The 21042-nt window shown below is 48.1% G+C and overlaps 3 protein-coding genes across 4 annotated transcripts in view; 1 reads left to right on the forward strand and 2 right to left on the reverse strand.

Annotated features, from left to right (window-relative positions):
* Window positions 1-5: 5 nt before the first annotated feature.
* Window positions 6-1683, reverse strand: TIMM8B (translocase of inner mitochondrial membrane 8 homolog B). Its single transcript, XM_066639608.1, has 2 exons — window positions 1522-1683; window positions 6-389 (listed from the first exon to the last, which is right to left on the reverse strand). The coding sequence occupies exons 1-2, from the start codon at window positions 1609-1611 to the stop codon at window positions 222-224; spliced, it is 258 nt and encodes an 85-aa protein (XP_066495705.1). The 5' UTR covers window positions 1612-1683; the 3' UTR covers window positions 6-221.
* Window positions 1684-1769: 86 nt separating this feature from the next.
* The window catches only part of BCO2 (beta-carotene oxygenase 2), a 41859-nt gene continuing 22586 nt past the window's right edge, over window positions 1770-21042 (forward strand). Inside the window, exons 1-2 of one of the 2 annotated variants that reach the window (XM_066639362.1) lie at window positions 1770-1922; window positions 3805-3909. In XM_066639362.1, the coding sequence (XP_066495459.1) occupies window positions 1874-1922; window positions 3805-3909 (154 nt within the window). In that variant the 5' untranslated portion in view covers window positions 1770-1873. The other variant, XM_066639363.1, reaches the window with a different exon arrangement.
* IL18 (interleukin 18) lies at window positions 15654-19099 on the reverse strand. The gene is made up of 3 exons (XM_066639691.1): window positions 18953-19099; window positions 17484-17626; window positions 15654-15920 (listed from the first exon to the last, which is right to left on the reverse strand). Exons 1-3 carry the CDS (start codon window positions 19020-19022, stop codon window positions 15687-15689), a joined length of 447 nt encoding a protein of 148 aa, XP_066495788.1. The 5' UTR covers window positions 19023-19099; the 3' UTR covers window positions 15654-15686.

Genomic DNA, 21042 nt, shown 5'->3' on the forward strand with positions numbered 1-21042 from the left:
TCACATTAACTTGTTTAGGCAACTCATATCAATTTATTAGGCTGCCTGAAGGCAAAACATTGTTCCACACAGTCCAGCTCAACGCCACGTAGAAATTAACAGTTGCAGTCTTGCAGGCTGGTCATCCAGTTCTGCGCTGAGGTAGAGCCTTCGCCCAAGCAGGAATTCAGTGGAAGCTGGGCGGTATTACAGCTGCTGATCAAAGTGGTCCATGCAGCCCGTCAGTGCCCTCCCTTCTGTACTATCTGTGCAAAGCGATTGGTGATGGACAGCGTTGTGTCTACGAAACGGTTGACGCAGTTGGCCAGGCAGGCTTCAGTCCTGGAGTCCAGCTTTGAGCCTGGTTTGTCCACACACTTATCCCAGCAGACTTCCATGAAGTTGTGGATCTAGAGAGATGGGGAAACAGACACACCTTTGATCAGTAGCCAGTCTTGCAGCAACTCAGAAGCAGGAAACATTCCCCAGGAAGGGGAGGTGACAAAGCTGACTGGTCTGGCTGTCACTTGACCAAGGTGGTCCAGGCAGCATGACCAGGCAGTTGCCAAGGAAACCCCAGGAGACACTTCCCTACTCTGGAGTATTTATTTAAAAGATTTATATCCTGCCTTTCCCAGGCTGGACTGCATGTTCAAGGTGGCTTACAATTCCCAGTTAAAATACACAACATAAAAGAACAATAAATAAAACCATAATAAAAACCAATAAAAGTAAGGAAAGAAGCGTCACTAGTTTGGCCCAATGCAGGCAAGTCACTCTAGTTGGCTCAGCAATGCAGCTGCGAAACAGTTCCCAGCCTCCTGCCCAACTTTTGTCCAGAACTGCTATGAAAAGAGATGAGGACTGCAGTCCTGCAAGCACTAACCTGGGCCAGGGCAGATGACGCTGCTTAGCGTACCTCACAGCCCAAGCCCAATCGCCATGGTGCTGCAGGATGCAGCGGTGGCATAAGGGCTACTGCTGCATCCAGAAGCCGCACAGAGGCTGCCAGCGAACATTTTGCTGGGCAGGCTGAAGAAGCTCCTTGTAGGGCTTTTCAGCCAGACAGAAGGACCAGATCCGGTGTCTCTGTCCCGACACTTATCCCCCCCCCCGCCAGCCCCCTTCCAATGCTCCCTGCTTCTTCCAGTGCCATAAATATGCTTTATGGCACGTTGACAACACCTAGTGCTGGTGCTGGGCGCTATTGCCAGCTAGCGCTGTGGGAAGGCCACAGGATTGGGCTCTGGCTTCTAAGCAAACATGCATATGAGTGGCTCGGCCCAGACCGGCGGAACTCCCTGCCACAAGATACGGTGCTGACGACCACTAACTGGGTGGTTTTAGGGCAAAAAAAAGGAGCCTCTCCGCACAGAGCCTCCCTGGCCTGCGGAACTCGCAGCCACTGGCTGGGGGGAGCATCTTCCCTCCCTCCCGGAACCAGGCTGGGCAGCCCAGTCAAGCGACTGAGGAGGATGCCCCTCCAGGCAGCGCCTCCCGGCCTGCGGAACTCTCGGCCACTGGCTGGGGGTCGGAGCCCACCTGGGAGGTGAAGCGGGCGCGCTGCTCCTCCACGGCCACCAGGCGCTGTAGCTCGGCGGCGTCTGCGGACTCGCTGCCCGCCTCCTCCATGGCCGCGCGGGGAGGAAGGACAGGCTCGCGGCGGGCGCAGTTCTCCAGGCCCGCCTCCTCCGGAAGTGCTGTGAGAAGACTTCCGCTTCCGGCGCGCGTCCTCTGGGGAGACTGGCGGCGGGCGGAGCTCTCCCGACGCACTTCCGGCGCGGACCGGAAGTGCGGCTGAGCGGGCCTTCGGAGGGGAGGGGCGGCTTCCGGCTCTGGCGCGCGACCTGCCCTTGAGGCGGGGGAGGCGGAGGGCGCTGCAGCTGCGGGCAAGATGGCGGCGCTGGCCGGGCTGCGGCTGTGGAGGGGGCCCCGCGGCGCGGGTGAGCGAGCGAGCGGCGCCGCGCCTCCCCCCCATGCTCCCCTCCCCTCTCCCAGCGCCCCCCGGCCCCGCCCAGCACTGTCCTCGGGGAAGCTCAGAGACTGAGAGCCCAGTGCCAGGCCTGTCTACTCAGGAGTAAGCCCCGTTGTAACCAGTGGGCCTTACTCCCGGGAAAGGGGACAGGATTGGAGCCTCGGAGCACAGCCCTCTGCTTGTCTACTCAGAAGTAAGTCCCACTAGAGTCAATGGGGCTTACTCCTGGGTAAATGTGGGAAGGGTTGTAGCCTCAGAGCCCCATCCTGTGCCTGTCTACTCAGAAGTAAGTCCCACTGTAGTCAGTGGGGCTTACTCTCCCGTAATTGTGGCTAGAATTGCAGCCTTCAGGCCTCATCCTCTGCATGTCTACTTAGAAGTAAATCCCATTGTAGTCAGTGGGGTTTACTCCTGGGTAAGCATGTGTAGGATGGCAGCCTCAGAGCCCGTCCTATCTGTGTCTACTCAGAAGCAAGCCCCATTGTAGTCAGTGGGGCTTACAACCAGGGAAGTATGGCTAGGATTGGACTGTAAGCTGCGGGGCCCCAGTAGGTTCCCCCCTGCCCGGAATGGTCCAAAGGGAGGGGCCGCTTGAGGCTCTCCCCAGACTAGGCGCTCCGCCCCCTCCAGCTATGCCACTGTCATGGCCAGTGACACACACACCCTGCTGCACAGGTCTGCACCTTTGCCCTTCCGAAGGTGACTTTGCTCTCCAACATGGAAGAGGCCTGAGGGTTTTCTAGGCAGCGCATAGTTTCATCTGGTGTGTGTGGGATCGATGGGGAGCAGTTGTGCAGATAGTGAGGGCCGTCGTTGACACTTTCTCATGTATGTGAAAGGATGTCATCTAGTAGCCAATTATAGATACACCTAATTCTTGGCAAACACAATCTGTGTTAATTACGTGTGTAGATTATTGGCTTAAAAGCACGACTGTTTCAAAGCATTAAGAGCTTGAACCACACTAGGTGACGTTGCTGCTTTTTGGGACCTATAGCTGCCTGTCAGAGATTTTATTGCCCCATAAGATGAGACCTGTTTGAGACATGTTGCAGCCTAGATAATTTTACTCTGACTGAAGCAGTTGTACTTATGAGTAGGGAGAAGAGTGCTCATGTCTGATTGCATAGAAGTAGGAGCATTGAAAGGATATGTGCTTCATTCTCACACACTCCTTCTGGCAGCATGATCTGTGGTCACGTAGAAATGAATCCCCTGTGGCAACAATTTTCAGCCTTTTAAATCTCATGGCACACTAACAAGGCACTAAAATGGTCAAGGCACACTATTGGTTTTTTGACAAGAAGGAACAGTGCGCTGCCGATGGGGTGCTTGCATCCCCAATGGCCCTCCTTATACATGACTCTTCCCCCTAACTCCCATGGCACATCTGTGGACCATTCATGACACATCAATTTGCCTTGGCACAGTGGTTAACAATTGCTGCCCTGTGTTTTTTAAATTTCTGGGGGTCATTCAGCAGCACCCCCTGCATGGAGATGGGATCCACCCAGCACTCTTTGGATTGCACATGGTGCAATTAACCTGTTGGTTAGAGTCTAGAGCAGCCATTTTCAACCACTGTGCCGTGGCACACTGGTGTGCCACAAATGGTCCCCAGGTGTGCTGCGGGAATTTGGGAGAGGGTCATTTATCAATAGGACCATTGGGGGATGTGAGCCCCCGTTGACAACACAGTGTGCCTTGTCAGTTGTCAAAAAGCTGATGGTGTGCCTTGCCCGTTTCAGTGCCTTGCCAGTGTGCCATGAAATGAAAAAGGTTGAAAATCACTGGTCTAGAGATCCAAGTATTGCTCTTCTTTGGATGAAATGCTTCTCTTCTCCCCACAGCTTTCCTACATAAAGTTCTCTTGGCTCGATCAACCCTTGCCTGTGCTGGCACTGAGGAGCACCATTCTCTGGTCTGCAAGATCCACACATCCCCCAGGAGCTTAGGTAAGGCTATCATTTTTTTTGGGGGGGGGGTGTTGTGCATCTGTGCCAAGGGGTATGCTTTTACTGTTGGGGAAATCCAGTATGCCTCAGGCATTTGCTTGTCTTAGAGCCTCATCTGGTCATATCTCAGGAGGCTGCCAGCCAGAGTCCTCCTTTCGCCATATCTTGGACTGAGAAAAAAAATGGAATTTGAAATGTGTCTGCCATGTTGTGTTCTTCTGTGCCTTAATAGCCAGTAAACAGCCATGTGCCTTGGTATTTGAGGTCTGTTTGGGAGGGGTTATGGAGTTTTGTTTTATTTCCAGGTGCATTGAAATTAATTGGTGCTAAACAAGCATTGAAATGAACAGGGCTTATGCGAGATAACTTTTGGAAGTTTCTCCCTTAGAGCAGGGGTCAGCAAATCTAGTGTGCCAGGTTGCTGTGGTGATTAGAGATTGTGTTCTGGGGCCTAAGAAGTGAAAAAGAGCAAAAGCAGACAGCTGAGTTTGGTCAAGAAGGCAAGCAGCACTGCAAGAAGGCAGAGTGCTGAGTGGGAGGCAGGATTGTGGTTTTTCTTTCAAATAAATACAAACAAAAAGACTGTGTTTGAATGGGAAGGCAGAATGCCAATGGGGAAGCAATAAAATAAAAAGGACAAACATCTGCTGTTGGTGTGCCTCTCACCAGTTCTTGAATGTATTGCTCTTCTCTGTTTGTATAGAGCTGATTGTACTTCTTGCATGTAGCTGAAGGGAGAATGTGCCTTTGTGTGCTGGTGGGTGGGTGGAGCCAACTTAACTGCCCCTGAATTCCAGTGACCTTGAGATCGTTTCCTTTGCTGGTGGCTCTTTTGAGGTGCAGCCAAGTTCTGTGCCATGTGGGGTGGGAGCCTGGTATGGTGGTGGAAGGAAGGCAGTGGTCAATGCTGGTTGATGCAGCTTGGGAGTGGGATGGTAGTTGTTAAGGGGAGGGAGGAGGTTTGGCTCTGCCTGGGGGAAGAGGCAGGTAAGGAGATGGGGTCTCCTTTTTGCAGGGTGGGGACAGCTGGGCCTGTCAGCTCTTTGCTCTTTCCTGGGGTAGCGGAGGAAGGATGCGAGGAGGAGAAAGCTGTTATCCTTGTGATAACTGCCTGCCTGCCCCTCCCTCTCCTCTTCCCCTGTCATAGATGGGCTTTTTGCATGTGTGTATGTGGGAGCTTCCACCTCTCATCTTTTCATGACTGTTCCCTCTGACACTCCAATAGGTTCCAGTCATAGAACTGGAAGGGCCCTATAGGATCATTGTCCATAACTAAGATGCCTGATAGATGGCTACCCAGCTTCTGCTTAAAGATCCCCGACATTAGAGAGTCTACCACCTTCCAAAGCAGACTGTTCCACTGCTAAACAGTTGTTACAGTCAGGAAGTCCTCCCTGATGTATGATTGAAATCTCCGTTGTTGTAATGTAAACCCATTTTTCCTATTCTTCTGGGCAACCAAGAACAAATTCACTCTATCTTTCCCATGACAGCCACAAATAATTGCACACGTGTCACCTCTTAACCAACTCTCCCCTAAGTAAACATGCCCAACTCCTTCAACGTTTCCTCAGAGCTTGTGGTCTCCAGCCCCCTCACCATCCTAGTCACCCTCATTTGAACCTGGTCCAGTTTGTCAATATCCCTCTTAAACTGCGCTGCCCAGAATTGGACACAATATTCTGGGCATTCTTGGCATCACCTGGCAGGACAAAGTTCCAAACAACACAGTCCTGGAACGAGCTGGAATCCCTAGCATGTATGCACTGCTGAAACAGAGACGCCTGCGTTGGCTCGGTCATGTCGTGAGAATGGATGATGGGCGGATCCCAAAGGATCTCCTCTATGGAGAACTCGTGCAAGGAAAGCGCCCTACAGGTAGACCACAGCTGCGATACAAGGACATCTGCAAGAGGGATCTGAAGGCCTTAGGAGTGGACCTCAACAGGTGGGAAACCCTGGCCTCTGAGCGGCCCGCTTGGAGGCAGGCTGTGCAGCATGGCCTCTCCCAGTTTGAAGAGACACTTGGCCAACAGTCTGAGGCAAAGAGGCAAAGAAGGAAGGCCCATAGCCAGGGAGACAGACCAGGGACAGACTGCACTTGCTCCCGGTGTGGAAGGGATTGTCACTCCCGGATTGGCCTTTTCAGCCACACTAGACGCTGTTCCAGAACCACCATTCAGAGCGCGATACCATAGTCTTCCGAGACTGAAGGTTGCCAACATGTACATGAACATGATTCTGGGCAGTGGGGTGGGGTTGATTAAAGCTGAATACAATGCCAGCTTTTTTCTTTTCTTTAAAAGTTTCAGGGTCTTTCCTTTCAGTTTTGTTGCAGATCATGTCTTTGGTCATTTGGGGTGGGCTGACGGTGTCTGCAGCTGTATTTGCTTTGTAGTGGGGATTCTAACATTTTAGGTTCCATCCATGCTAGTCATTGCATTGGTCATGTTTGTGCACTATTGTCTGACATTTTGGACTATTGGGGTGCAAGCAGCAGGCTTGTGAGGAATGTTGGGGCATTGTGGAGTTATGCAGGACCTGGTTCTTGGTGATAGAGATTTTTGAGGGTTAACTTACCTTCTCTGAGAAAAATAACTGAAAATGGAGCCAAGAGAATGACTGTTGTTCCCCTTAAAAAACAGGATAGGAGGGTCATTATGTCAAAGTGACCTAAAGAGATCATGATTGGCAGAACATGTAGATCATAACTTTCCAAAAGGGAGAATTCCAGGATCTTGTGTAACCAAAGTTGTGGGCCAGGAACACTTTGAGATGCAGGGCAGAATGACCTCCTAATTAGAGCTGGGACCATGCACCAAACCTGTCATAATAGGCCCAATAAGGAGGTGGAAGTGACATACAGTGTCACATGGGTAACTTGTTTAGCTCACGTTATTTAATGTGTTTTTCTGGGTGTGGTTCTTTGAGAAACAGGATGGAAAATGAAAAGTGAACATTTGTATCCAAACTGAATCAATTGACTTGTAACTATTGTAAATAAAGCCTCCAAACCCTTTTAAAAGGTCTGTGACTGTTTGGTATTGTGTCAGTGAAAAGAATCTGAAAAATCTTCCCAACATTGGGCACACAGCAAAGTTTTGGAAATGTTGTTTATTTGTTTGCTTATTTTACAAAACAAGTTTTGAGCCCTCCTGGTTGTGGAGATGTATTTGGGTTTGTGCAGGCTCTCCATGTGGAAATGTTGCTATTCAAGGGGTCACAGTTGTGCACCCCCAACCAAGGCTACCTGCCCCTCCCTCCTGAGCACCAATCATGTTCCTCTGCCAAGACACCCTGAACTCTCCCTCACCTTTCTATGTTTACTTCTACCAACATGCTGCTTCTCCAAGACCGAAACAGGTATGCACATATCTGCTGTTGGGTTTAGAATAATGCATTCAATTGGCTGATAATCAAATTTGCTTAAATTGCAATTTATGATTGGGGCTCCTGATTTGGGGTTTTGGGGGGGGGAAAGAAGTAGCATATTATGTTACTGAGAAATCTGTATGATGCCTTGGTTGCCCCTTCATTTAGACAGATGAATTTCTATGTTTCAGACCAACTGGCATACATTTTCCCTAGCCACCTGCCCAAATTGGTGAAATGTGGGCAGCAATGTGCCTCCTTATTTGTTGGTCTCTGGGAAGCAATGCAATAACAACAGGGATGCGTTCTCTGAACCCCATTACTAAAGCGATTTTGTTGTTATGCCAAAAACCTGCCTTTGTATTGGTGGTGTTATCAGTAGAAGGCCTCTTCCCGGTCACTCTGGACCTCCACTAGCCTCAGAATGCCCAAAGAAGTGTGTGAAAGCCACTTTTGTTTTTTTTGGAGCAAACCAGAAGTAGCTGTCTGAAAATTGGTAGTTGCTTCCAGAGGTTTTTGTGGGCCACTCTTAGTCCCAGCACAGCCCAGAAGAGGCCTCTGGGGCCTCCCAAGGACAACATGGATACCACAACACGGAGATAAGGAGTTTCATATATACAGTTCATAGGAATATCACTAACAGGTGGTGCACACCTGTAGTTTCTGCTCTTTGTAGGAGCCATCTTGCATCTTGGGACTGTGTGACCTGGCTCTCTCCTTTTCTTATCAATCTGCCTGGTCCTGGAATAAACCATTAACCCATTTCTACCCTGCCCACAGGTGTACACATTTGATCCCTGCTGCATATATGCAGTGTTGGGCAGAAATGGCTTAACTCCTCCAACACGACTGTTAGAATTGTCACCTGAGGAGCCTCAGTAGATTGATCCTTGGTGTGAGGAAACTCCTAGTGTTACATTTGGAAGGCCCTTTACGCGAGAAGGATGGTGGACCTATCGATCCTCACTTGCTTTTGTGCTTTCCACATTCAGAGACTTTGAACTGTTCGCTGTAAAGTTTATTCGCAGCTCTTGAACAGCAGAGACAAGCCATTCTCGGTCTCAGGAGTGCTTCTTTTCTCTTTCAGCTGGCTCCAAGGCAGCCTCCCTGCACTGGACAAGTGAGCGCGCAGTCAGCGTCCTGCTGCTTGGGCTCTTGCCTGCAGCTTACTTGTACCCTGGACCAGCCATGGACTACTCGCTGGCTGCAACACTGACACTCCATGGTCACTGGTAAGCAAGGAGGGTTGAGGAAGAAGGGAAGCCAGCCAGCCAGGATGCTTGCACACTGCTGCTTTAGCTAGGCTCAGGTTGCCAATGGGATGTCTTTGCAGGCTCAGGCCTAGCATACCTATGTTGCTATCTTGAGGTAGGAAACAACTAGCCCACAACAGCTAATGTCATGCTTTTGGCCAATGTCATGCTAAATAAAACGTATAGTTTGGCTCTGGGTCTACAAGCAAGTCATAGACTTTCCTTCCAGAGGGCTGTTTCTTGCATGGCTGTCTCCATTGTGCTCTGCTTATGAGCTTCCTGGGGGATCTGATTGGCCACTGGGAGGCAGAGTGCTGTACTAGGAATGTTCTTGGTCTGATCCATAAAGCTAGTTCTCCCTAGCCGTATAGAACACGAAGCTCTTGATTTCATTCACCTGCTGTGAAAGGAGAGGCTGAAGAAAACCCTTGTCTTTTCTGTGTTGGTACTTCAGCTTGACACTAGAAGGTGCTGTGGTACTTGAAGATACTTTCATGGCACAATTTTGTACAGGCTTACTGTCATTTAAGCATGTATAGGATTGTAGCCTAAATTCTCTCTTTCTATAGTTCATGTTTCCTTCCTGTCTAATATCAGGCAGGCTGAGGCATGTACCAGTAAAACCTAACTTGATAATATGTCATTTTCAGACATTGTTCAACTACAGGAAAACTCAGTAATTGTTCATTTTACAAGAGTGCCTTTTGAGTTCAGACAGTTTTTCCTTTGGCAGATCTTTGCTGAGATAATGAAATCCTAAACCTTTTTTACATGTCATCTTAGTAGAGATGTTCTGAGAGACTATTAGCCTTTCAGAAAGGGAACTGCCTGTGACAGTGGAGCTCGAAACTGTTCGGGGGGCCTCAAGGTCTAGAAAAAAATAAGCAGAACTTGGAAAATCAGGGGCTGATGTCTCAAAAGAGTCCTGTGATGTGCAGAAGTTGTATTGCATTTATTCAGTATAGAATTTGGATTTTTCTAAAAACAAAATGCTAGCTCCACAGTTAGTTCCTTGCTGACTGAGCAGCATTATGAGCAAGGCAAATCAAAGCCCTCCTCTGGCCCTAAAAGGCAAATTTCTAGCATAGCTTAATGCTGTCTGATGGGGCACACTGAACTCATCTGGCCACGGGTGCCTGCACTGCAATATCTATTTGTTATTTTAAAGATGTACATTGTGTATGCTTTCTTCCCATTAACAATATGCTTGTTAGTCTCTAAGATGTCACCACACTGCTGGTTGTGTAAATTGCTGAAGGCTTTTAACAGCTTCTCATAAAGCCACTTGTTTAAGCAGGACTGAGTGTGGGAGGGTGGTAGATTTCTGGCGCAGGCCATCCTCTCCTGCCCTTCTGAGCTGCTCGAGCTGCCTGGCAAACACAGGAGGAGAATTTTTATTCTTGATGCTGGGATGTGTTAAAGAAGACCTGAAACTCAGTTAGAGGTTGTCCATGTTTTGCAAGACTAGGGACAGCGATTCTTTATTGCGGGGTTTTCCAAGGCCTGTCTGAGGCCCAGCATTTTCCCCATTTAGAATATGAATGACTCAGATGGCCTCTTGCTACCCAGCAGCAGGAGCAAAACTGAAACAGATGTCTTGTTCTGAGGAACGTTGTGTTAGAGAAGGCTTGGAAGAGGAAACAGTCTTCTGAATCAGCCTTTCGCTCGGGTGCCAGAGCCCCAGGCTCTTGACTCCCGTGATGTAGGCAGGTCGGCTGCCTTTGGAAATGCCTGGATTTACAGCCTGTTCCTTTCTTGTCTGCCGTCCTTCTAGGGGCCTTGGACAAGTCGTGACCGATTATGTCAAAGGAGAGGCTCCCATCAAACTGGCCAACTCCGGCCTCTACTTGCTCTCAGCCGTTACCTTTGCAGGCCTCTGCTATTTCAACTACCACGATGTGGGCATCTGTCGGGCAGTGGCCATGCTGTGGAGCCTTTGAGACGCTTGCACAGTCTGCCTGCCAGACGCGACGATTGTTCACCGCTGCCTCTGCTTCATCATACAATTACCAAGCCATTGAATGAGGGAGAAATAGCAACAAGGGGTCATGTGCTCCAGGCAGCCAAATGCTTTGGCGAAAGAAGTCTCCCCAACTGGGTCAGCTGCTGTAGCCATTCAGTGAAACATGAGGACTTGTTGCCGGGAGACTTGAGACAGGGTCACGTCAGGGAAAAGTTCACTAACACCGCTGCAGCATTGAGGGGTCTGTGTGTGAACCCAAAGCGATTGTATCGGCAGCCATTGCACAAGACTGACCTTTCCCCTATCAAATGGCAGCTTGATTTCAACCTGTGTAGCATAACTGCATTTGATACCCTGTCTCTTTGGGGTGTTTTTTTAATTTTTTTGTCCAGATTTTCAATTAGTGAATTGTGTAAAGAGCATCTTGTTTGTAGCTCAGACTTGGGCCTAAACAGTGCTGTGCAAAAAGGGAAGACTTTTGTTTAATCTATGTACAATAAAGAATTCACAGATCCCTCATGTGTTTGAGTCTGAATTCCTTTTTTTGGGGGGGGGGGGCTTTAAGAAAACAACGTGCTACTGGAACAAATGTCCTTTCCCTATGTGAAACCACACAATTGTGGTTGTGGTGAAGTGTGATCCTTCTATGCAATATTTGTAACACTTACTTGGTGTGTTGGGGCTGAGAGTACCTTTTTATGGAAGGAGAGTGTTTTGCTTCTGCTAGCTTTATATAATGGAGCAGAAGAAAATACGGTACTTCATATTGTGGCGTTTGTACCAAAATCTCACACTTCCATCAGCATCTTGGGAGCAAACCAGACACTTCCTAGATGTGAAGCATCTGGGAAGCCAGCCTTGGCTGAGGCAGCTTGTGTCTTTGTATGCGCAACCTCCTGATTTTAGGAATGGGTTAAGTCAGAATGCCAGATGTAGGGGAGAGCACCAGGATGAGGTCTCTTGTTATCTGGTGTGCTCCCTGGGGCATTTGGTGGGCCGCTGTGAGATACAGGAAGCTGGACTAGATGGGCCTATGGCCTGATCCAGTGGGGCTGTTCTTATGTTCTTATGTTCTTCAGACCCCTTCGGGCCTTAAAAGGTGCAACCAACACACTCTGAAAATGTAAAAATTCCAGCTTGTCCCAGAATATGTGAAGCAACCTGTGGTTCAAAGCTGGTATATGCTCTTCAGGACTTAGAAAAATAAGAGGGGGATTTTTGGATGAGGACCACTGTTGTCTTCCATTCAAGGCTTTTGGACTCAAGTACCTGTTGAGAGCACAAAAGCTCCTCCCAACAAATGGCCCCCCAGCCTTGTTACTCTGGTTCATGTGACTGAGTTCTGCATGAGTGGGGCTTTCCACTGTTGTCTGACAAAACCCCACATGCAGCATAAGGGCATGGAGCAGACTGATGCTCCTGCTGTTTTTTTTTTTATTCACATACTTCCATAGCTGCAAGTCTAGAAACTTGCTTTTAAAAAATGAGCCCTAATATGCAGATGTCTGCAAGAGGTATGTGCCAGAAACCAGCAGCTACACAAGATTTCAGAAAGCACCCTTTATATACACCAGGCTTTCTCAGCTGCTTCCGAGACTTCATCTCTTTGCTTAACCGATTTCTCCACTTGTGTCTGAATTGAGCAAGTAGTGGAATTGCTCTTGACTGCAAATCAAGAATGTGTCTGACTGCAAATCTCTCCTTTTGTATTGAGGCGTGTTGATGAGCTGCCTTTGGAGAAGGGCTGTTTTGTCATTAGTCCAACATTTTTGTTGGGTGTGGTACGTAATTAATAACTAATGTCATTGGATGCATGAAGTAGAATCTGGTCTATCCCTTCTGTTCAACACACTTTTTGCCAGAAGTGCTCAGCCTCGCTATCCAGAGAAGGTAGCTTCCTTTCCTGTTTTAAACATCAAGAAGGGAGACGAATCGGGACTCTTGCATCCATGTCTACCAAAATGGAGTGCTTGGTGCACCAAATCTGAGCATAATGGCTAAAGCATCTCCTCTCACCTTTCCTTTCTATGGTGCCTGCTTCCAGATAAATGCTGTGGGAGTTCTGTTGACTTTTAACATTTGTTTAATACTAGCAGGTTTGAGAGAGAGCTTTTAAAAATTGGAACTAGTTCTTTTTTTTAACAAACTGAAATGCAGATGGAAACTTGCATCAGATCAGTGATTCATTCAAACAAAGGTTTTTAGTGGGTAGTGACAAATGAATCTTCCCTATTTGCAAAGGTTCTCATGGAGTGTGTTGTCTGTTGCTGTGTAGGGGTTTTCCCCAGTTCATCAGCCTTTGCCACAGCCAGTTTTCTCAAGGAAACTGGCCACTGTTGAAGTGGGACTTTGGTTCCTTAAATGTATTTTGTGACAACAAATGTGGAAGCTGGCCAGGCGCATGGTTTCATACTCTTGACTACCTCCTTTTCAGATGATTGGAGTGGTTTTTAATCGCAAGACTGAGCCACTTTCAATATGACCTAATAGTGTGATGTGGTTGATTTGCCGTCCTGCATTCCCGCTTCTCGAGGATGAGGAAACAGACTTGACAATCAATGAATCATTGCGAGCATGTTTGTGGTATTCATGAGGAGGAAGGCACTTTCTCCCTGTTTGATGAACCTCCACGTCCCGGTGTGGTGTGATCTGTCTTCCTGTTCGTGCCACACTTGTTTTGTTTCAGCATTTTGTGTGATTGTGTGATTAATGAGATTCCATTAAAATGAGCTGTGCTGTGTGATGGAGAGGCCATCTTGGAAAATGTGCCATATAAGAATTTTAGGTAACTCGGGGTGCAATCCTAACCGTGCCCTAGGCTGGAATAAGCACATTTGCACCTCCTCGGGAGTCAGTTGGGCCGGCACAGGAACGTGTGCCGTAGCATGAAGGCTTCATCCAGCCTCTGCGCAAACTTGGGGAGGGAGGGTTGCATCAGCTGAGCTTGGCTAATGCAGGGGTCTGAGGAGGAGGCAGGAGGGAGGCGTTCCGGGGTGGGTGGAGGATGATCCCGGGGGCGGGGCTGGGACCTGGTTGTAATGCTGGATCCCAGCCCCATTTCCTGAGCAGTGCAGAGCGACCTGAAGCTGCTCTGTTCTCCTTGGACTTCGAAGTTCGAAGAGACCCATTGGGGCTGTGGTGACTTACCCCAGGGTAAGAGAAAGAGTTTCCCCCTTACCTCTGACTCAGCTACTTGTGGCCCCAATCGTGTGCTGGATACAGCGCAGAACTCCTGGCTTGTCTGTTCCAGCACAGGATAGAATTGCGCTGTTGGTTGGAAAAGGACCTGATTTGCAATTTTAGAGAACTAGTTGGTATAGGCGAGAGTGGACTTGGGTGGGCTATTGATCTGGTGCAGGAAATGATGGACTCTTTATACCTACGTTCTGGACAGCCATACTTGTTCTCCAGACAAGTCACAATTGCACAACGGATTGTGGCAGTCTTGAAAGGTATATTTCATTCAAATGAGCTAGGAAGACAGTAAGAGCCAGTTCTGGTCTGCATTATTTCCTAACACAGCTTTCCCTGAGACCCTGCACTTCTGTCCCCCAAAGTAAAATGATGTATGTCCTATATGTGCTGGAATGCAAATATCCCTTTTCGGACATCTTGTTGGATGCAACTTCCGTGTACAAGAAAGATTGCTTCATGCATTACGTCTTTCAAAAGTAGAGCACCTGCTAAGCAGGCATTTCCAAACACACAAGTGGACATTTCAAAAGAGCCAGAGTTGGCCGCAGCTTCCTGTTGAACTTGAGGTTGACTTTAAAGTATGATGCGACTCTCAGATGCCTGCATTTTACACTTGCAGTATCTTCTTTTTTAACTCCTGAGGAGTTTGTTCCTTTGTGCCTTACAAGCTGCTTGTGTATTAAGGATTTCTACATAGCCAGCACTTTAAGGAAATGGCAATATATATTGATCATGGTGTGTGCCATACAAGCGAAATAAGTAATCCTTGGTCAACATCACCCTTCCTGACATTTTGGGTTTCTGGCCATGTTAGATGCCACAGATGTTCACTGGCGTTGGTCACTAATTGAATGCTTATGGTTGCCGTGAGCTTCCTTCTCTTCTGAGCAGTGGACTCTCACCCCTGACCTCCCACTGCACCTCTAAAATGCAATGCAAGGTCAGGTTCCATCCCCAGCTCCACGCTTGGAGCTGAAGACTAGTCTATCACCTGTTGCCTTTGCACTGGGCCGCTGTGGTTTTGGGGACACTGCAGATGCAAAGAGCCTTGGTCACAACCAGCCTTGGCCTTCCTCTCCAGATGGAAGCTGGGGGTGGGAGGCAGGAATTGTTCCTGCAGCACTAAGAGCTGATATCTGACACATCCAAGAGCAGGTCAAGAGGAACACAGTGCCACCATAATGGTCCTGATCCGATGAAGACAAGCCCCCAAAAAACACTCAAGAACTGTCCCTCCCCCTTCAAACTGACAAGGAAAATGTATTGAGCCCTATGGGAAAAAACCGAGCCACCTGTGTGTGTTTACTTGTGAGAAGGATTGTACTTGGCTCCTGTTGAAGGCCAGGCAAAGGGGAAAGCAAAGTCACCAGAATGGTCCTGATCCAATGAATGTGGAGCTCAACAAAAGCTCCAGAAAGCATCCCCACTCCACTATAGTACAAAGGATAAAAGCAGAAGCTTGAACTGACAAGGTGAATCATAAAGCCAGGTAGGTCCCGATAGTGTATCATTTTTAAAAGTGGGTCCCAGTGCTAAAAACGTTCGGAAACCACTGTGTTATGGGGTGGTAAACATTGCACTTCATGCATGCTGTTATGAATGGCCGTTTCTATGCCAGTCATTCATGAGAGATCTACCCTTGGTGTGGGCTAATGGTCACAACCAGTTCTGACATGCTGGTAGCACAGCAAGGTTTGATCAGCCACCCTTTGTGTAGAAAACAGACACATCTTTGTTCAATCTACCCTTTGCTCATGGAGTCTAGAGAATAACCTTCCTGGCACACGAAGTTATTCTGTTAATGTAACTGAACAAATGAGGGGGATTTGTCTTCCAAGTGTACGTCAGTGGTAAATTTATTTTCAAACTGAGGTTTTGCAGTTAAGTCACCTTAGTTTTGTATTGTTTTAAGTTTCATACAAAAGTTTCCCTTCCCCCCCAGCCCATAAGTACATCTGGATAGAAGCCAAATAAATAGCTCCATGTTTCCCTGCTTAAGATGCCGAGTAGTGTATCTTTACGGCCTCGTCCACCTTTTCCTTTGCTTTCGTCTTCTTCACAATCAGTCTGCTGGTGTTGGTTGTTCTGTCCTTCTCGAAGGCCAGGAAGTGGTCTTTCTCCAGAGTGGACTCAAACATGAAGAACTTCCTGCTGCCTTTGGAAAATGGTCTTTGGAAGAAGAGGATGTCGCTCCTGTCTCCATTAATCTGAGTTGGAAGGTTGCCATTCTGAAAGGGAGAGAAGATACGTCTGGTCAATTGCTTCTAAAAGGGAAGGCTAAAAGAAAAGAAATGGGATCGTAGAAGCAGAGGCTGAACTGGCCACTGGGGCAGAACCTACACTGGGCACGCACAAAGCAGACCAAGAGTGCCTGCAATTTTGCTGAGCAGCCAGGTCAATGCAGTACATAAGCAAAACTTTCCTAAGTATGGCAATCCCTGGCACTTTCATTTGGTTAGGGACCAGAGCATGGATGAAAGCAGAGCCTTGGGGCCCAATCCTATCCAATTTTCCAGTGCCGGTGCTGCAATGCCAATGGGGTATGCACTGTTTCCTGTGTTGGGGAGGCAGTCACAGAGGCCTCCTCAAGGTATGGGAACATTTATTTCCTTACCTTGGGGCTGCATTATGGCTGCACCAGTTCTGAAAAGTTGCATAGGATTGGGCCCTTATTTAGCTTGCAAATTTATTTTGGCTGGTAAAAACATAAATAAAGATCTAACACATGCAAATGTGTGCCAAACCTGAAAAAATAGAAATAAAAGAACATGAGAATGTCAATGAACGTTGTGGAAGGTTGGATGGAACTGGACAAACAAGGAAAACACGTGGACAAAATTTGAAATATGGTTTTGATGAAAATGGCTGAAAGAGCAAAGCGATGAAAGTCAAGAGGGTGAAAGCCAAGGTATTGTTGCATTGCATAACCTCTTGATGAAACCCACATCCCTGGGGTTTAAACCCCTTGCCTGAGGGCAGTTCGGGCAAGGTGGCTGCTGTCTCTTTCTGACAGAGGAAATGTCATGTGCACAGGAAGGCCTTTCGCCCACAGAAGCTTCTGTCACACTCCAAACAGCAACTTCCACAGAAAGTCTTAATTGGGAGACAAGCCGAAGCGATGGATTTTCAGCTTTTGGAGCTGCACTGCTTTGGCCTGCTTAGGCCCAGCAAGACTGCTGCCAGCTGGACAAAATGGGATTAAAAATGAATAAGAAACAGCTGCTTGCCTTTTTTCTCCCAACATTCAAGGAAATTGTCTGGGGCAATGGTTCCCAAACTGTGCCACACCACCCCAGAGTGCTACGTCACACTCACTGGGGTGCCACATGGCCTCTTGTTCCTGGCTCACTGGTCTGAGATTGCACAAGATCTTGACCTGGCAAAACCAGGAAGAAGAGGCCGTGCACTGCCCCTGTAAGTACAAAGCGTGCTGCGGCCACGATGAGTTTGGGAATCACTGACCTGGTCCGTGTACCGCGCTTGTCGGCAGCATATGCTGCTCAAACAGCAGGTTATTCTATCCTTTTAAAGTGCTTTCAGTGGGCTTTTTCCAAAGGAGTCACATTGTGGCTTTCCAGTTGTGAGCAAAATGGGATTAAAAATGAATATGAATCAGCTGCTTGCCTTTTTTCTCCCAACATTCAAGGAAACATTTACCACATCAGGTGGCAGAAATATCCGTTTTGCACACTCAAGATGTGGCTTTCTCCACTAGAGAGTTAACAGGAATGCCACCCAACAGGTGCAGAGGGGAAAGATGGTGTTTGGGGATAAGAACAGCCTGGGCTTACCTTAAATGCCACTCTCATGTTATCACCTCTTCTCTCAACATACATGTAATAAGTCATGCTATTCAACTGCGTGGTGAAGGCCACTGGATACCCTCTGGGAGTTGTGTCTTTGTAACTGTGGATGTTGAACCTGATTCCAGATGCTGGAAACAAAGGACAAGAGGTCAGAATTTGGTCTGAAAGGTGCTGAGCAGCAGCTAACAAAGCCCAGAACGTGGCTTGGAGAACCAGTCTCCACTTTCCTTGATGGTTTGATGCCCACCATCCCTTCCTTTAATCTGAAGGGCATGTTTTGAGGTTCATGCCATGTGCCAAAGGGCATCCACTTTCTGGCCCATGCAACTGCAAGAAGCACAGAGAGTTGTGCTGGGGACTGAAAATGTCTTTGGGTGGCAGGAAAAAGTGTGTGCCTTCTGCATATCTCCAGGATAGGCTTTGCTGGACCAGGAGGCAGAGAGAGCTCTGTGCATGTGGTGGGAACCATGATGCATATTCCTGAGTTTGCAGAATCATGCAGGAGTTTGAGGCCAGGCGATTCAGACTAAATTAGGGGCTGGCTCCGGATGCCTATTTCTCTGGCTTTCCCACAAATGTACTTTTTCTTTAGCCTGACTGATATATGAGCTTCTGCAGATTTGGTTTTTCTGTTTCAACAAACAGAGGGGTGGTAGCAGGAAGACGGAGCACTTGCACCTAAAGGAGAGCTCAGTGTATTTTGAAATCTGCTGTCCTGAACTGTTTTGTTCGTCTGTCCAGAACAGGCAGAACTTATTGCAAGAGAGTGTGTGGCATTGCTTGCATTGTCTTTGTCTTGCAAATCTGCAAAGAGTGGAGTTTCAAGACTCCCCATTCTTCTTCCATTGCAACTTTAATTACCCCTCCCTGATTTATGTTCTATAGCTAGAGGTGGGCTTTTTTTTTTTTGGGTGACAATGAAATAAAAACACACAACACTGCTTTCTGTACTTCTAACTTTGGAAAACACTGAAATCGGCGAGAAACAGTTTTCACGAGTGCTATCCATAGCTCTTGCTTCTCAGCCAAGGCAGGCTATACAATTGAGAGTGAAAACACACATCCCTGCCCCTTTCAAGCAAATGCTTTGCACCTGATCCTTAGTGACTGAGATCCACAATGCCGACCTTATTTCAAAGATGTTTTCCACCTTGTGGGCCACCTTGGACAGCAAGTGTGAAAGCACCCTCTAAGTGTACAGATGGCATGTGGGCAGCGTCCATCTGTATGAAGTGGAATCTTTACACAGGAGACTTCATGACCACAGGGATGGAGTCTGTAGGCTTTTTCACACTAGTTTGAGCAGAGATGGAGTGAGCCCCCCACCCTTCCCCCATCTGTGTGTGTTTGAATGTGTGAAAAGGGCCTATGGAAAGGTGGTGGAGAGGCAGATTTCAAAGATGATTCCAGGAAAACGGTCAGAGTGTGGGGAGGTGCAAACCAGCCCACTGTACCTTTCTGCATCTCAAGGTAGTTGATGATCTCAAAACGTGCCGCGTCTGCCTGATCCGTAGGGTGTGCCATGAGGACGCGGTCCTCAATGTTCCGCAGGATTTGTGCCTCTTCACATCTCCCAGCTATTTCAAAGCCGTCACATTCTAGACCTTTGAATGAGATGTGAAGCACCACATCAGAAGGATGGCTGCAGCCTTCCTCTGCCCAGAAATTCAGGGCCACCAAACATCACATGTGACTACTTCTGTCTTTCTACTGCTATGATAATATGCTGTTCCACCGCTTTGTGCAGAAGCATAATTAGGGTGGAGTCTGAGGGGCTCCTGCCCTGGCCACATCATTTGACTGACCAATATTTGGTGACCTCAGTTCTAAAAGAGAACTCTTGGTCCAGTTATCATGGGATGAGAGGTCAATAAGGTACAGAATAAACATCTGGACAAATCTTAATACGACAGTCCTAAAGCATTGCTTTTTTAAAAAAAGGAATAGGGAAGAAAGCCTCACTTGCCTGTGGCCTAAATCCTAATCAACTTTCCAGTACTGGCATAGCTGTGCCAATGGGGCATGTGCTGGATCCTACAATTGGGTGGCAGTCACGGAGTCCTCCTCAAAGTAAGGGAATGCTTGTTTCCTTCCCTTGGCGCTGCATTGTCCTTATGTGAGTCCTGGAAAGTGGGTTAGGATTGTGTCCTCTGTTACAGAGATCTTATAACGCTGATAATGTTCTATCTGACTCTGGGTGGAAAAGTATAACTTTTGATTTTGATACCAAAACAATAAAACTTGACACGGCCTTAACTGAATCTGTCACAAATGACCAACAGTCAAGATACGGACTATCACTCCTATTAGCAGATAAGGATCTGTGCATACCTTCCTCTTCTGCATTCCAAGCAATCCATGCGTGGCAGGGGGGAAAAAGGGAGAAAGAAGATGTTAGGCTGCACATCTACACAAAGAGATCTTTCCCTGGCCAGGTCATGTCATTCTACTCCCCGAATAAGCTGCTCTTTCATCCCAATGAAAGCGCCCTACAGGTAGACCACAGCTGCGATACAAGGACATCTGCAAGAGGGATCTGAAGGCCTTAGGAGTGGACCTCAACAAGTGGGAAACCCTGGCCTCTGAGCGGCCCGCTTGGAGGCAGGCTGTGCATCATGGCCTTTCCTAGTTTGAAGAGACACTTGGCCAACAGTCTGAGGCTAAGAGGCGAAGAAGGAAGGCCCATAGCCAGGGAGACAGACCAGGGACAGACTGCACTTGCTCCCGGTGTGGAAGGGATTGTCACTCCCGAATCGGCCTTTTCAGCCACACTAGACGCTGTTCCAGAACCACCTTTCAGAGCGCGATACCATAGTCTTTCGAGACTGAAGGTTGCCAACTACTCATCCCAATGGAAACTTGACCCCCTCCCCAACCCTTATCACTTAGGAATAAACAAAGTGCGAGCAGGTCACTGAGATCAGCACTGATTTTTGACTCTAGCAGACTCAAGTTGCTTCCACAGCATCTTGGGCACATGACTTTTTCTTTAGAAAGACTTGCTAGCTCCAAGTCAAAGTGAAGGATTTTGGCTGGGCTTCTCAGAATGGAACTTCCTCATTCTGTTGATTCCAGATTGTCGTCTCCTCCTCCCTCTCCTGTGCTGACTAGTGGTTCCCTGGTGCTAGGTGGACCAGCAGTAAGGCAGGCAGCTCTAGTTTTCAGAAATCCTTTACCCAGAAATCCCTGCTACCAGAAATCCTTTACCCGGAAGATGCCAAGGACTGACAAAGTGGGTGAACCTCACCTCTGAGCAGTGGTCCTTCTGGAAAGGACAGGGGTAGTGGACAGTACTTCCAAATCCCTCCCTCACCCATTATTTTAATGCTACCTACCTTTGATTTAGTTGAGCCTTCTTTTTTGGGGGGGGGGGGAATCTAGTGCCAGATTTTCAGACACCAGATCTGGTTAGGTCTAGGTCAAGCTCCTGAGCACCTGCTGGGTCTTAGGCAGCCTGCCAGCTATCCAGGAGGACTGGGTCCTGTAGGGCTCTCCGACTGCTAAGGGGAGCCACAACTGTGCTCCCAAAATGCCTTGGGTGACA

This window comes from Tiliqua scincoides, chromosome 11 (assembly GCF_035046505.1).
Source record: "Tiliqua scincoides isolate rTilSci1 chromosome 11, rTilSci1.hap2, whole genome shotgun sequence".
Taxonomy (NCBI): domain Eukaryota; kingdom Metazoa; phylum Chordata; class Lepidosauria; order Squamata; family Scincidae; genus Tiliqua; species Tiliqua scincoides.